General features: G+C 45.5%; 1 protein-coding gene across 3 annotated transcripts in view; it reads right to left on the bottom strand.

The window, feature by feature from the left end:
• The window catches only part of TRIO (trio Rho guanine nucleotide exchange factor), a 457,553-nt gene that overhangs the window by 98,117 nt on the left and 343,175 nt on the right, over nucleotides 1-16,261 (bottom strand). For all 3 annotated transcript variants that reach the window (XM_075062688.1, XM_075062687.1, XM_075062686.1), the window contains exon 34: nucleotides 4,464-4,707. In XM_075062688.1, the coding sequence (XP_074918789.1) occupies nucleotides 4,464-4,707 (244 nt within the window). The remainder of the gene's footprint in view (nucleotides 1-4,463; nucleotides 4,708-16,261) is intronic.

Below are 16,261 nucleotides of genomic sequence, written 5' to 3'. Positions count from 1 at the left end.
TTACATTTTGCTACTAAAAGCAATCATATTTGTTGTGTGAAAGGTACACACATACACAGAAAATTGCCTAGACAAAGGGAAAGTGAAACAGAATGGGGGGAAAGTGCTGTTAAATGCACAAAGCAACGTAAGAGGGAGAATTTTTGCCTTCTAGTCATTGTTTTTTGTCATAATCTTACCTGTTTCTTAAAAGTAAACCCCATTCAGAGAGTCATCTGATTTTTAAACTGGCAGTTTCCCCTTTATAAGTGTGAGCCAACTATTATTCAATCATTCCACTACCTCTTTTTCAGTCTTGTCCATTTATTTCTTGTCTTTTTTCCCTAATAGATTTACATACATCAGAGGGATTTGAATATTGTTTTTTTGTGTTGTGTTACTTGTAAACAACATGTCAAACAGATAGAAATGCATAAATAACTTATAAAAACAGCTTTACTTTGCCAAGATTGGGCATCACGCTATGTTTTGGGTATCCCTGACAGAGAAAATTTGAATGAACATCCTCTATATGGATTAAATCTCCTTCACTTGCAATGTGTTCCCTGTTTTCACATTTAACAAAAATGTTACCTCAGAACAAGAGTTTTCTTGTAAGTTCCATTTCCTACCCAGCCTTACAGACATTTTAATATTCTAAACTATGAATATGCTTTATACATTAAAAAAAAAAATAAAGGCAACAGCTGTGCCTCAGTGCAGAATACTCCCAAACCAATGTTTTGGTCATCTAGCGTTTTCTAATATAGCCTGAATAAAATTTGACACTGTGCTGTGTTTTATTGAATGTAGATTGACCACCACGGGTATTTAGATTGGCTGCAAGCATTAGGATTTCCTGAAATGAAACCCTTTTGGCTCTCAAGTTACCACAGAAAACCAGATTTTAGATAGTTAATTGAGAATTAAACCACAACTAACATGATTTTTTTACATTTGATGGTTGTGAAATCCCCTTGAGAATGAATGAATGAATAAATAAATAAATAAATGCAACACAGGAATTAGCTACTTATATTAGAAGCGAAGAGGCTTGCTATGTCAAACCTCTGAAGCACATTTGAGCTTTTGGACACCCTATAATTTTCCAACTATTATGTAAAGTAGGAAACTGTTGAGACGATTTTTCACTGCTTCCTGACTGCAGGAATCAAAGAGCTTTAACAATCTGTCTTCATGGATTTCAGAAAAATATTCAAAATGAAGCTGTTTCACACTTTAGTCTGTGCGGTGGTTTTGAAGAGGAAGAAAGTGACCGTGGAACTGAGGAGGATTACCACCTGTATCTACAAAGATCCAACTGGGGGGAAAAAAGAAAATGAAGCTGATTCATTGGAAAAAAATCTCAACTCAGGTATGCTGGCTACCGAAATAAATAAAAATATGAAACCTAATACAAAAAACATCTGTTGATTCACTTAAACAACACAAAAGCTTTATTATATGACACGTAGGAAAAAACTATGTTTAAAGAATAGTATGGATTCAAAGTGGAGCATTCATGTGTCAGGAAATACCAGAATTAAAGTCAGCCCCATGGTGCATATGCATTATGATACGATCTATGATCCATACTATTTTTTTTTTCCCCACATGACTCCTGCCTCATTCAGTGCACAGGATGGATGATGATTACGGAATGAGCAGCTATTCAGTATCTTGTTCTATCCTCGTTCGGTGTGTGGCCTGATAACTTATTCACTGCCAACTATTTAAACCTTTCTCTGAAGAAAAAATCATCATCATCAAGGGCTTCTCCATGCCGCTCATTACTACAGAATCTGTGTGCTTCACAACACTCTTTTGAGGATTGGGGCTGGTATTATCCTCATTTTTCAGATGGGGAAGTGAGGCACAGAGACAATAAGGTTGAAGTAGTCCCTAATTTCGGGTGCACAATTTGAAATACCTAGGACCTGATTTTTCAGAATATTCATCACTTTAAAGCACTTCATATGTTCAAATCACAGCCCCCACTGACTTCAGTTGCAGCTGTGACTTGTCAACACTTCTGCAAATGGGAATCTAGGCTCTCACAGCAGGCATCCAGAAAATCAGGAACACATAATTAGTGAGCAGCTGACCACCTGTGAAAAGTTTGGTTTAAGTGAGTTGTCCAGCATCACTTGGGAACTCTGTGGCAAAAGCCAGAGATAGAATCCAATTCTCCAGGGCAGCCTCATCAGACTTGTAGGGAGGATGTTAAACTAGCTTCCAATGGGGCAAGTCACAAAATTCCTCTGGTAAACATAAAGATGGTGACCTTGACAAAGGGCTGGAAGTTGTGGAGAAATTAAAAATTACAACAGGGTCACACAGGAGCAACGAGAGAGAGAGAGAGAGAGAGAGAGAGAAATAATCTGCTCAACATCATAAATGTCTATAAATACAGAGAGTATGGAGTATAAACAGAAAGAACAGAAGTTGTATACAAGCTTAACTATTAGCTAACTGGCATCACAGATTGGGGAGGGGATAAATTAAATCAAGACACATTCAAAGTACATCGCTACCTCGATATAACGTCACCCAACATAACACAAATTTGTATGTAAAGCAGCGCTCTAGGCAGGGGAGTGGGGCTGCACACTCTGGTGGGTCAAAGCAAGTTCAATATAACACGGTTTCACCTGTAACACGGTAAGATTTTTTGGCTCCCAAGGACAGCGTTATATCGAGGAAGAGGTGTAGTACACTTACGAAGGAAAAATCAAATGCAAAACACATTACATGCAAATGTACTTTTGTCTTTCTCACACAATCCCACATAAGTCTGATTATAACTGGTTCAATATTCCCCATATCACATGCTGTAATTTTACTTTTGTCCAATCCAACTTGCCCTTTCTAATAAGAATTCTCCTGCTTCAAAGACTCCCTTTGTGAACAGTGACACAATGTTATTATGATTTCACACTCTCAGTCAAAGGAAGAAACGCCTTAGTGAAACCAAAAAATATTTACCAATTAATCATCCAAATGGCTGCTAGGCTTCCTTACCCAGAATACCACAGGACAAAAAAGTTGAAGCATCAACCTAGAGACAAAATCTTCAGCTTTCTCTGCTACATCACCCTGCATACACAAAATTTCTGCTGGGCACGCTGCACACCCAAGTAACACATAAGGCTTCCCTGTTATAGCCAACCATATTGTTGCACAAGCTGAACAAACCAGGAAGAGAAAAGAAAAGAAGAACAAGGAGCTGGATGGAAAATCGATGAAGTGGGAAAAATAAAGTGCTTTCCAACAGCATAGTGTACCATTACAGACAATTTTTTTCCACCAATTGACTTCTCAACAGTTCTACTGCTTATAATACAATCTGATCAATGTAGAAGTTATCTAGCTATTTACTGCATCTGTGATGAGGCACTGACTCATAACTTACATTTCATTCTCTATTCTAAATGAAGAGGCTCAAGAGGCTTCTTTTAAAGGGCAAACCGTCTTTTCCAATAATCCTATTTGCTTCTGAGCACAGACTTTATGTATCAGCCTAGGGGGAATGAAATCAATTGCCCCCAATGAAAAAGTCAAGAGAGACAGCTATTCCTTTCTAAACTGGTATTACATATAATAGAATCCTGTGGGGACTGGAACATTAAACACTACACCCACTTATCCAGGAATACACCAAATAAAGACAATCCCCTCTCTTTTCTAGAGGGTGAAATATCTCATTCACATTGAAAAAAACTTGCTTTTCCTGAGCCCCAATAAAATTAATAAAAAGCTACAGGCAGCCTCCCATACTGCCCTGGATTTCCTAAAAAGGGTATCATTCATTTGGAAAACCAGATCCAGCTCTTACATATAAAGTTTTTTTCAACAGGATCCAAAATAGCTGCTGCTGAAATCTAATGATTAGGCTCCTTATAGGCTACTTATAAAGCTGAACAACTAGACAAAGAAATAAGCTTAATCTCTCAAGTCTCATAGTACAATTTTTAAAATGCAGAGAAAGAAAAACTTAGCATTCTACATAGCTAACTGGTATTGTGAGTGGCAAAAATTTTCACCTTAATTTTTTTTAAGCAGCTGAAATTAAATTCTCTCTCCATGCAGGGCAAGACCCTGTTCTCCTTTTAAATTTTTTACTTCTAAATTTCGGAGGCACAGTTTAGCACAGCGTTAACGCTTGCTCCAGGACAACATCCAACTCGGTTTATTTTAATAGGACATAACTTGTCTTAATGGCTTCCAAATATCCCATTGCTTCTCCACTTCACATGCAAGATGCTGAGCAGCTTCAATCTGCGTTCTCAGAAGTCTTGGAATACAAGTTTTACCCATAGCCTTCTACATCTAATAAGTCTTATCCAAGAATAGATAAAAATTTGAAGGCACTGAATGAAACCCTTAAAAAAAAATATCTTATCTTACACAGCATTTTTTACTAAAAAAATATGAAGTGCTGCAATAAGGCCAACAACTGGAACGTAAAACGCATTCTCACTTACCTTTGTGATTAAAGATACCCTCCATCTCCATGCTGCTTCTAGAGTGGGCAATGCAGAGTGACCCACAAGGAACTAGCCCTTCTGCAGCAGGGGATCGATCTGTGGTTCGTACCAGACACCAGTCGGGCTTGTCATGTGGCCTCTCTAGAACCTCCACTGTCTGACCACGGCGGATTGTCAGCTCATTGCTGTTGCATGCTGTGAAGTCATGGATGACCACAGTCAACTCGCAGCCACCTGACAACTGTGGAAAGAGAGAAAACAAGGGATGGATGGGTGCTGCACTGCAGTTTTTTAAACACATACCACTGCTTATTTAGGATTTCTGACAAGATATATTTTTGTCTTTGAAATTTACAATATGGCTGTTTTCTGGGTTTTTTTTTTAATGGCACCGTATTAAAATTTATTAGCTTTAAAGAAACTTTGTTAGTTTTGAAGATTTACTGCAAACCCGCATCTCTCCTTCACCTCAGATTCACTGTGCGGAATGATTCCAAGAGCTGTGAATGATAGCTTGCATTTGGGCGTAGCTTTGTCCCAAGGGTATCTCGAGAAAACTGAAGACAAAAAGCAGACTCACCACTCCACACAAGACAGCAAGGGAAACGTACTCTTTTCTCCCACTGAAACTAGGGTCAGGTGGAGCCCTGCAAATCTTAGCACAGTAACTAGACACACAATTAAAGCCCATAAAGGTATGTTAGCCATCACAGTAGGTCTTTTGTGCATTATTTGGTCCTGGGCTTAAGTACAGAGACAGCTAAAGCAAGAGAGGAAGGGATTTTACCTTCCCACTGCAATGTGGAGTGTCTGAGAGAAGTGAAGACCTTTCCTGGCTCACCTTAGATAACCCTTCTAATAGGTAACCTCTGCAAAAGCAGGAGGTGGTGGTGGTGGTGGTAGGGTATTCATCAGCCAGCCCTCTCCTCACCCTCCTCCTTACCCCAGGGGTCCGAGGTAGCAGTTACCCAGGACACAGTGTACAAGTGTGGGGGCACGAAGCCAAAGACACCACTATTAAATATGAGGCCCTGTGACTCGGTGGAAGTGAAGAGGAATTGCAACTGGGAGCGGGAGGAAGACAAACTGGCTGAGAAAAGGAAGTTCAACACTTTTCTGCAATTGCCGACCACCTCCCTCCAGGTTCTCCAGCCATCAGACACCTCAAATCCAGTCTCTGAATATGTGGGTCAAAATTTTACCATGAACTTTTCACATATCTTAAGCATAGGGATCCTTGCACACCACTATTTTAGGATTCTTTGTGATACGGACCCCAGAATAGCTGCATGTCAAGATTTTTAACTCTCTCCTTCCTAACCTTACCCAACAACAACAAAAAGACTTCACACGCATACAAATATGCATGTGAACTGGTGCTGGCAAAACCCAGCATGTCTCACTACTTTTTTTCTAAGCACTTAATTAAAATTATTTTGATCCGGATTAACTATGCTCGACTGCTTCACCTTGTTTGAGATTAACTGAAAGCATGTAGATGAACATACCGAAGTTCCCTAGTTGCACTCCAGCTTCCTTAAGAACCTTTAACTTGATTTTAATTTCTAATAGTAACATTACAGCAGCAGTGTTCTAGTTGGACTATTTTTTCTCCTGGTGTATGACGAGAAACAACTGTCACAACACAATCTACTAGAACAGAACAGATTAATGTTTCATCTGATCTGGTATGCAACTTCCAATAGTAGAAAACATCAAACATTTTAGACACAAAATCCCTGTATTTCATGGGGCTAATTGTGCAATACCATGGGGGAATGTTTCTTGCAGTTTATACTCAGATTAATAAAGACACATTTTCTAGGATAAGAACTATAAGGGAATAGCTAACTGCAGAGGTTATGACACAAACATTTTATAATCTTTAATCTTGCCTACCTAATTTTGCTACAACTAAAATTTCCTTTTTACCCTGATACCAGTAAATCCTGTGTACTTTAGACACAGCCCTAAATATACATCTGGATTATTACTTATAAATGAGTTTTAATCAAATTTCTTGGGCTGAAAGGCAGATAGAAATTTTCTTCTCCAGGATAATGCTCTGTCACCAAGTAAGAATTTGAAAAGTCTTTGCCAAGCAACTCATGACACCACAGACAGGCTAATTCCATTCTTCCTTCCCAATCTCTGCCACATCCACAGGACACACCTCCTGAAAGACGGCCTGCTGAACTGCAGAGCTTTCCCATGACCACTGCCTGCCAATCTTGTTAACTAATCCTGGTTGCGTGTGCACGTGGAGTGATTTTTCTTGAGAAGGAAAGAAAAACCTTACGTTTCTCATAATTAAGGAAAGTACAGCAGCCTGCAACCCCTCCCCCATCCCCCCGGGTTTTGGCTAGAAATTAATCACACAGCTTCTAGTTCATCTTTCAAGACAGTCCCAGCTCTCATGTTATGAGATGCAAACATACTACCTTCTCACTCATTAAAAATATCTTGCTACCCTCCCTTCTCTTCCTTTGCATTATATTAGCTTTTAGTCCACCTAAAGTCATGCCAAAGGGGAAAAAGTCAAGAGCCTTCCCTTGGTTTCTGGCACTGATCTATGTTATAGTCCTCTTCAAACTAAGTCTGAAACAACTGAAAACATGTGTATGCCTGAAGGGGTCTGAGAAAAAGTCCACAGAGTCTGACTTCATAAGGTGTCAAATACAAGGTTCCAAACTTTTTCTCATAAAAAGCATATTCCCTCTTCCCCACTACCCTAAGCATAGATCAGCAACAAGTTTCACCACTTTTGGAAACCATGCATCTTGTCAAAACAACTAATCTGAATACCTACAGCTTTCTGTTTCATACAGATATTCCTTTTTCCCTCTCCTTAATTAAATGGAAGTTAGCTAACAATAGATTTCATTTTCTCTAAATATTTCAGCTGGTGAGAATCTTAGGACAGAAGAGTATAACAAACAGATATAATATGGATTACCTATGTGGGAACCAACAAACAATAGTATTGGATTACCTATGTGGGAACCAACAAACAATAGGATTGGCTAGCTGTCCCCTTCATCTTAACTACAATAACTCCCCACTTAACGTCCTCGCTCTTAACATTGTTTCAATCTTACGTCCCGCTCAACTACAGAACATGCTCCATTTAAAGTTGCGCAATGCTTCGCTATAATGTCGCTTGGCTGCTTACTTTGTCCATAGCTGGCAGCCCCCCATCAGCTCCCCTATGGCCCCCCCCCAGTGCCTCCCACCTGCCGGCACCGCCCACGGATCAGCGCCTTCCCCCTGCTTCGCCTACCTCCTGCCTGTGGCAATCAGCTGGCTTGCAGCGTTCGGGGCAGGGTGGGGGTGAGGGGGAGCCTGCGCCCCATGTCCTCGCTCCTCCCTCCTGTCTCCTGAATGCTGCAAGCCAGCTGATTGCCATGGGCAGGAGGCAGGGGAGGGAGGGGGAGGAGTGAGGACGTGGCGTGCGGAGTAAAGGGGGAGGAGGTGGGGGAGAAGAGGTGGGTTAAGGGTGAGGGCTTGGGGGAAGGAGTGGAGTGGGTGGGCTGAAAGTTGAGCCCCCTACCCCTGGTGCTTGCAAAGTAGGGGAAGCTGCTGCTGCGCAACGTGCTTCTCCTAGTCTATGGCACCTTCAGCCTCCTTGCCTGACTCATTGTCTGCAGTGCCAGTGGGCTGTGTCTGTGTGGGGTAAGGCAGGGGCACCTCCCAACTATAGTATTGTACTGTACAGCCAAAAAAAAAAAATGTCCCTGGAACCTAACCTCTCCATTTACATTCATTCTTATGGGGAAATTGGATTCGCTTAACATTGTTTCACTTAAAGTCGCATTTTTCAGGAACATAACTACAACGTTAAGTGAGGAGTTACTGTATTCAACAACATTCACGCCAACAACACAGCCTGTTCATTAGACTCTAAGGGTATGGCTATACTGCAATAAAAACCTGTGGCTGGCCTGTGTTGGCTCACGGGACTTGAACTATGAGGATATAAAATTTCAGGGTAGACACTTGCCTGGGCTCTGGGGACCCCCCTCCCGGCCCCTGTGTGGGGTCCCAGAGCTGGGGCTCCAGCCCAAGTCTGAAAGTCTACACTGCAACTTTATAGCCCTGCAGGCCGATCCTCAAGAGCCCAAGTTAGCTGACTTAGGCCAGCTGCAGGTGTTTCACTGCAGTGAAGACATATCATCAGATTACAACATGCCAATGCTGACATACCACGTTCTCAGCTCTGCACAATGTCTGTAGATGAAAGTTTGAGTGTGGTCTCTTTTCCACTGTGGTCAATAACAGCAGGAACTAAATTCTACTCCCTCTACCCATCTCATCTGGAAACACCATGGAAAACATAATTTTATGAACATGAAAACACTTTCAACTTTTAACTGTCCAACATTTGAGACAACACCCATTAATTTCCCCCACATTACCGTAACTGTTAGCCAATGTTTTTCTTTTTAAATTATTTCTGTCTTTTATTCTCCTTAATGCACCTTATAAATGCAGATTCATCTTTTAGCACTCAAACACAGCTGGAGAACAAAGGGTGTCTGGGATAAAGAGCACAGCTCAAGCAGCTGGTGTTGTACAGTTTTGGCAGAAATCTCTAGACTGCATGAGAGAAGAAAAGAAGACATGTCGGAAAGTGGAGACTGATTTACACTGATGAGGACATTAGGACTTTGAAAACGCCTAAATCCAAGTTTAAGTTTCACAAGAGACTGTAAATATTCTGTGTAAATTCATTCTTTTCTCTCAAGAAACCCCTTATGTAAATTGCATTAGTAAGACCCGATGAAATAAATGATGAGGCTAAGTTTGAAACATGGGAGTTGCTGGAAAGACAGAGGCAAGATGAGAAATGAAAACTAGGCACGGACAAACCCACATATCGTAAGAAGAAGCAAGTTCTTTTCATTAACAAACCTGCCAGGGGACATATTAACATTATATACGATTCACATTTTGTGCCTATTTTTTTAAAAAATGGTATTTTCTGGTAGAAAAAAAATCTTGTTAAATGGGCCAAATACACTGCTTATGTACATCTGATGAATTCTATGCAGCTGCATCAAGGAAAACCAGGTACCTACCTTTTCGTAACTGCTGTTCTTCGAGATGTGTTGTTCGGCGCCCTGTGCTGGTGCATATATACTCCTGACAACCCGACCCTCCCTCAGTTCCTTCTTGCCAGTGACTCTGACAGAGGGGAAGGAGGGTGGGAAGTGTAATGGACATGAACAACACATCTCGAAGAACAACAATTACAAAAAGGTAGGTAACCAGTTTTTCTTCTTCAAGTGACTGTTCACGTCCATTACACATTAGGTGACTCACAAGCTTACCACAGGAGGAGGGTAGGAGTCACGGAACAATTGATTGAAGCACAGCCCTGCCGACTGCCACGTCCTCTCTGGCCTGTTGATGGACTGCATAGTGGGTTGTGGATGTGTGCACCGACGACCAGGTAGCTGCTTTACAGATCTCCTGGAGCAGAACCTGGGCCAGGAAAGCCATTGAGGACGCTTGAGCCCTAGTCGAGTGAGCGGTGATCATCAGGGCTGGCACCTTGGCGAGCTCGTAACATGCGCGGATGCAATCCATGATCCACGATGATATCCACTGTGCCGACACAGGGAAACCTTTCATTCTCTCTGTGAAGGTGACGAACAACTGTGTCGACCTGCGGATAGTTCTAGTTTGCTCCAGGTAGAAAGTCAGAGCGCTACGGCCATCTAGAGTACGCAGGCTGCAGAGACTCGGGTCCATGTGTGGTTTGGGAAAGACTACTGGCAAACAAATGTCCTGTCCCATGTGAAATAGCGAAACTACCTTCGGGAGGAATTTAGGGTGTGGCCTAAACTGCAACTTGTCTTTTAAAAAACTGTATACAGAGGTTCCAAAGTGAGGGCCCTCAGTTCTGACACCCTTGTTGCAGACGTAATGGCCACCAAAAACACCATGTTCCAGGCAAGGTGCTTGAAAGAGGAAGAGGCTAGGGGCTTGAAAGGGGGTCCCATGAGCTTAGTCAGCACCAGGTTAAGGTTCCATGGAGGCATGGGTGGGCACTAATAGGGAAACACCCTCTCCAGCCCCTTGAGGAATCGGGCTACCATGGGGTTGGAAAATGTCTGTTACAGCTGTCCCCCTGCTAGAATTCCTCTTTCCCCTCTCCTTTCTGTTTGTCCTGGGTGGCCGCCCCTCCCAGCCATTGTGCTAACTAAAGTCACAGCCCTATTCATAGGGATGGCTTGTACAGACTAACTGGAGCCACTGCCCTGCCTAGGAAGGGGGCTTCTTGCTTCTTTGTTTGATTCCTTTGTTCAGACCCGGGCTCGGTGTGGGGGGCACTGCCCAGAAATGCAAGACCTGAAGTGGCCAACTAATTAAGCATATGAGTCATACCTGTGGCTCAGAACATGCCCAGGCATGCCTATGCTCACCTGCAGGTTTTCCCTGCCTCCTCTCCTCCCCTGTATCAAGAGGAGCCAATCAAAAGTACTGGTGGGAAACTGCCTAAGTTTGCCTTTAAAACCAGACATTTTCTGATCAGACCCCGGAGAAGGTCCTTGCTTTGCCACCTGGTCTGATCAGCTAGGGGTCTTTGGGGGCCCCTCTCTCCGCTCTCGTTTGTTTTTGAGCATACGTTTTTAATTGCCATGCCGAACATTGTGCTGGAGATCGCGTGATTACTGAAGCGATCGAGTCTTCTTCTCCTCTGTTGCTATGTGTTTCTGTATTTGTTTGTGTGTCTGGGGTTGGTAGAGCTGCTGTCTTTGCGGCTCCCTGTCTTAGTCTGGCTTCGTTTCAGAGAGACCCAGATATCCTTGGTAGCTTCTATTGTTTTCTTGCTCGGTTCTTTGCTGAAAATGCTGTGTGTGCTCAGGGTGCCTTCCTGGGTGTATCTTGGGCTGCAGCTTGCGGCCCATGCTGAGCTAATAGTTAAGCACCCACCTGGGGCTACCGCTGGGAACACCTTGCCTCTGGGTACTGCTCCCCTCCGATAGCTCGTAGTGTAGGTGCACTATTGAATAGGTTCTTGTTAGTAAGTGGTTTTGATTTGTAGTGTTGTTAGTTGGTTTAGAGTTGTTTGTATTGGTGCTTGTAATTAGGTTAAAATTTTTGCATTGTTTCTGTTACTTGAATTTTGTGTAGTTTGGTTAAGTTAGATCATGATAAGATTTTGCTGTGTTCTGTATTAACTGTGGTTAAGTCTGTCTTCGCTGCCCCAAACTCAATTGTATTACTGAAGTCTAGAAAAACCCCATTGGTTCCTTTTTCTCTCTAACAACCTCATTTACATTTACACTTTTGACACATTTACCCATAATGTTAGTTGGCTATATGCTGCTGTGACACACCCGTTACATAGAAATTGTAGTACTGTGTAATTTTCCTTTCCCCCAGTGTATTGGTTCCACGATTTGTACACTTGTTTTCACATTTGTACCCCCCCAAATAATTTTAAACCCCTCCCCAATTGTCTACCTTAACAAACCCCATACCCCTCACTATTGAATCTTCCCTGTTTTTGCATTTTCTTAATAAAGTTTATTTTGCATCCCACTACTGCAGTAGTTGTCCCCCAAGATCCCCTACCTGCTGGCAGGGTCAGAAAACACAGAATGCCCAGACTCCCCCAGGTGGAACACCGAAATGGCAGCCAGATGTACTCTAATCGAGGAGGGAGTGAGTCCTTGATTTTTAAGGTGCAGCAGGTATTTCAGTATGACTGGGACAGAGGCCTGAAGAGCCTGTATGAGCTTTGGTTCACACCAGCAGGCAAACCTCTTCCACTTGGCGAGGTATGTCGCTCTAGTGGAAGACTTCCTACTGCTGAGAAGAATTTGATGCACCTGAAGGGAGCACTGACTCTCCACAGCGTTCAACCACAGAAATTCCATGCCATGAGATGCAAAGATTGCAGGTTCGGGTGGAGCAGGTGTCCGCTGTCCTGCGTGATGAGATCTTGGTGCAGAGGCAGGGCAATTGGGGCGGTCACTGACAGTTTCAGCAAGGTCGTAAACCAATGCTGGCATGGCCAAGCTGGTGCGATGAGAATCATCACCGCTCTGTCCTTGCGGACCTTGAGGAGGATTCAGTGAATGAGTGGGGGTGGTAGGAAGGCGTATTTCAGACTCCCGCGCCACGGAATTGTGAAGGCATCTGCCACCGAGCCCGGGCTGTGGTTTTGGAAAAAACAAAACTGAGGGCATTGGCTGTTGTCTTTGGTGGCAAAGAGATCCATTTGGGGAAATCCCCATCTCCAGAAGATCGACTGCAGGACATTCGATATCATCATCCATTCGTGCATTTGATACGACCTGCTGAGGCAGTCCGCCAGCTAGTTTCGCTCCCTCAGAAGGTATGACGCTACAAGGTGCACTGAGCGGGCTATATAAATGTCCCAAAGGAAAAGTGCCTCGTGGCAGAGGGGAGAGGAATAGGCTCCAACCTGCTTGTTTATGTAAAACATGGCGGTGGTGTTGTCTGTCAGAACTGTCACGCTGTGCCTTTCTAAAGTGGCGTGAAAGGTCTGGCAGGCTAGGCGAACCGCCCTGACTGCCTTTACGTTGACATGGAGCGACATTTTGTCCCTGGACCACAAGCCCTGAGTCCGTAGGTCCCCCAAGTGTGCTCCCCAGCCAAGGTTTGATGCGTCTGTTACCAGCGTCAGGGTGGGCTGTAGTGCCGCGAAGGGGATCCCTTCGCAAACTACCTGCTGATTGAGTCACCAGCACAGAGAGTCCAAGATCTGGGCCGGGATCATCACTACAAGGTCCAAGGGGTCTCTGCCGGGGCGATATGCCTGGGCAAGCCATAGTTGCAAAGTTATGAGCCTCATTTGAGCATGTTTGACCACATGAGTGCACGCTGCCATGTGCCCTAGGAGCTGCAGGCAGCATCTGTCTGTGGTTGTGAGGAACCTCTGCACTGAGACTACAGCTCACTGGATGGCCAGGAACCTGGATTCTGGGAGGCTCACTCGCGCCTGTACCGAGTCCAGGACTGCCCCGATGAAGTCCAGCCTTTGCGTTGGTATTAGTGAGGACTTGGGCACATTGACTAGGAGACCTAGTTTGTGAATACGTCCAGTGCCATTGTCACATGGGAATGGACCTCCTCCTCGGACCGGCCCGCAAGGAGTTGGATACACTCGCATTTTCCTTTTTCGAAGAAAGGCTGCCACCACTGACATACATTTTGTGAATATATGCGGGGCCATCACCAGATCAAAAGGTAGGACTGTAAACTGGTAATGGTGCTGGTTTATGGTGAACCATAGGAACCACCGGTGAGCAGGATGAATGGCGACATGAAAGTATGCATCTTTCATATCGTGGGCAGCGTACCAATCCCCCTGATCCAGGGATGGGATAATGGAACCAAGGGAGACCATGCGGAAGCGGACCTTGACTAAAAATTTGTTGAGTCCGCGCAGGTCTAAAATGGGTCAAAGACCCATCTTTGCTTTGGGGATAAGGAAATACCGGGAGTAAAACCCTTTTCCCCTTAGGTCCCGAGGGACCTCCTCCACTGCCCCCGCCTTGAGAAGGGTCTGAACCTCCTGCATCAGGAGTTGCTCGTGAGAGGGGTCCCTGAAGAGGGATGGGGAAAAGGGGTGGGAAGGAGGATGAGGAGAAGTGAAGCGTGTATCCCACCTTCACCGTGCGTAGGACCCAATGGTCCGATGTTATATGGGACCACGCACGGCAGAAGTGGGATAAGTGGTTCAGGAAACAGAGGAGTATCCGGTAAGTGGTTTGATGCGCTGTCCTCGAGCGCCCCTTCAAAACCCCTGCTTGCTGCCGGGTTGTGGCTTGGCCTGGCATTGGTCCTGGCCCTGGCCAGGCATGTTGTTCCGCCTATGCCTGTTGTCTCTGCCCCTTCTGCGGTACGGCTCCTGCCTGGGGCAAGGCTGGTACTGCTGTTGCTGCTACGGTTGGGGCTTGAAGGGTTTCCTCTGTGTTGCCGTGGTATGCATCCCCAACCACTTAAGGGTTGCCTGGGAATATTGAAGGCTGTGCAGCCTTGCATCCCTTTGGCCCGAGAATAGGCCGGACCCTTCGAATGAGAGGTCTCGGAGGGCCGCAACGGCCGGTAAGAAGGGACTGAGGGAGGGTCGGGTCAGCAGGGGTATATATGCACCAGCGCAGGGCGCCACTCTGGCTGGGCCCCCCTGCTGGCCCGACGGGAGCCGCTAAGGGAAAAAGGTCCCGACGTCCGTGCACGCAGTGCGCGCACACACCTAATATGTAATGGACGTGACCAATCACCCGAAGAAGAACGCATTTGATCTTCAGTGCTGGAAACAACCACTATCCGACACAAATATGAGATGCCTATTGAAAGGAACCTTACACGTGTTCTGAAGTTAGATCATATCGTCTCGAACTATGTAAAAGACGGTTACTCACCTTTGTAACTGTTGTTCTTCGAGATGTGTTGCTCATATCCATTCCAATTAGGTGTGCGCGCCGCACATGCATGCTCGTCGGAAGATTTTTACCCTAGCAACTCCGGGAGGCCGGTAGGTCGCCCCCTAGAGTGGCGCCGCCATGGCGCTTGATATATACCCCTGCCGGCCCGTCCACTCCTCAGTTCCTTCTTGCCGGCTACTCTGACAGTGGGGAAGGAGGGCGGGTGTGGAATGGATATGAGCAACACATCTTGAAGAACAACAGTTACAAAGGTGAGTAACCGTCTTTTCTTCTTCGAGTGATTGCTCATATCCATTCCAGTTAGGTGATTCCCAAGCCTTACCTAGGTCCGCCGACGGGTGCAGAGCTCCGGGCCCTTAGGTGGATCCCCCGGTACGTTTCATAGGACAAAGTACAGCTGAGACCACACCGTGCCTTTCTCCCCAGGGTCTCGCCTTTCACGTTCAACAGGAGATCTTCCTACCGTCTTTTCCCCAAACCCCATTCGTCTCGCAGGGAGCACAGCTGCACTCATTGTACGTGCGTCGGGCACTCGCCTTTAGAGCGAACCAAGCCGTTCCGCAAAACCCCTAACTCTTTGTGGCGGTGGTGAACGTGTTAAAAGGTTGCCATCTAATCTCAGAGATCACCTCATGGATGATGTCCTGTATCCAGGCCTGTTATGACCGGCAGCCCCTCCGGGCACTGACGGCGCACTCTACAGCTCAAGCTCACGCCAGCATTCCTGCCCACGTGCCCATCCAGGAGATCTGTCGGGCAGCACCTGGTCCCCGTCCTATACCTTCGTTCCATTATGCCCTGTCCAGCATCCAAGAGACGCACCTTCGGTCCGCCGTGCTACATGCTGCGACCTCTCACTCCGACCCACCCGAGAGTGCGCCGTCACGTGGCCCGGAGGGGCCTGGGCCGAGTCATAACAGGCCTGGATACAGGACATCATCCATGAGGTGATCCTCTGAGATGAGATGGGCAACCTTTTAACACGTTCAGCCACCGCCACAAAGAGTTAGGGGGTTTTGCGGAACGGCTTGGTTCGCTCTATATAAAAGGCGAGTGCCCGACGCACGTCCAATGAGTGCAGCTGTTGCTCCCTGCGAGACGAATGGGGTTTGGGGAAAAAGACAGGTAGGAAGATCTCCTGGTTGACGTGAAAGGCCGAGACCACCTTGGGGAGAAAGGCACGGTGTGGTCTCAGCTGTACTTTGTCCCTATGGAAAACCGTACACGGGGGATCCACCGTAAGGGCCCGGAGCTCTGACACCCGTCTGGCGGAGGTGATGGCCACCAGGAAAGCGGTCTTCCAGGAGAGATAGAGAAGGGAGCAAGTTGCCAAAGGTTCAAAGGGAGGGGACATGAGTCTGGTAAGAA

The sequence above is a fragment of the Chelonoidis abingdonii genome, chromosome 2, assembly GCF_003597395.2.
Source record: "Chelonoidis abingdonii isolate Lonesome George chromosome 2, CheloAbing_2.0, whole genome shotgun sequence".
NCBI lineage: Eukaryota > Metazoa > Chordata > Testudines > Testudinidae > Chelonoidis > Chelonoidis abingdonii.
This window is presented reverse-complemented; position numbering and strand designations above follow the sequence as displayed.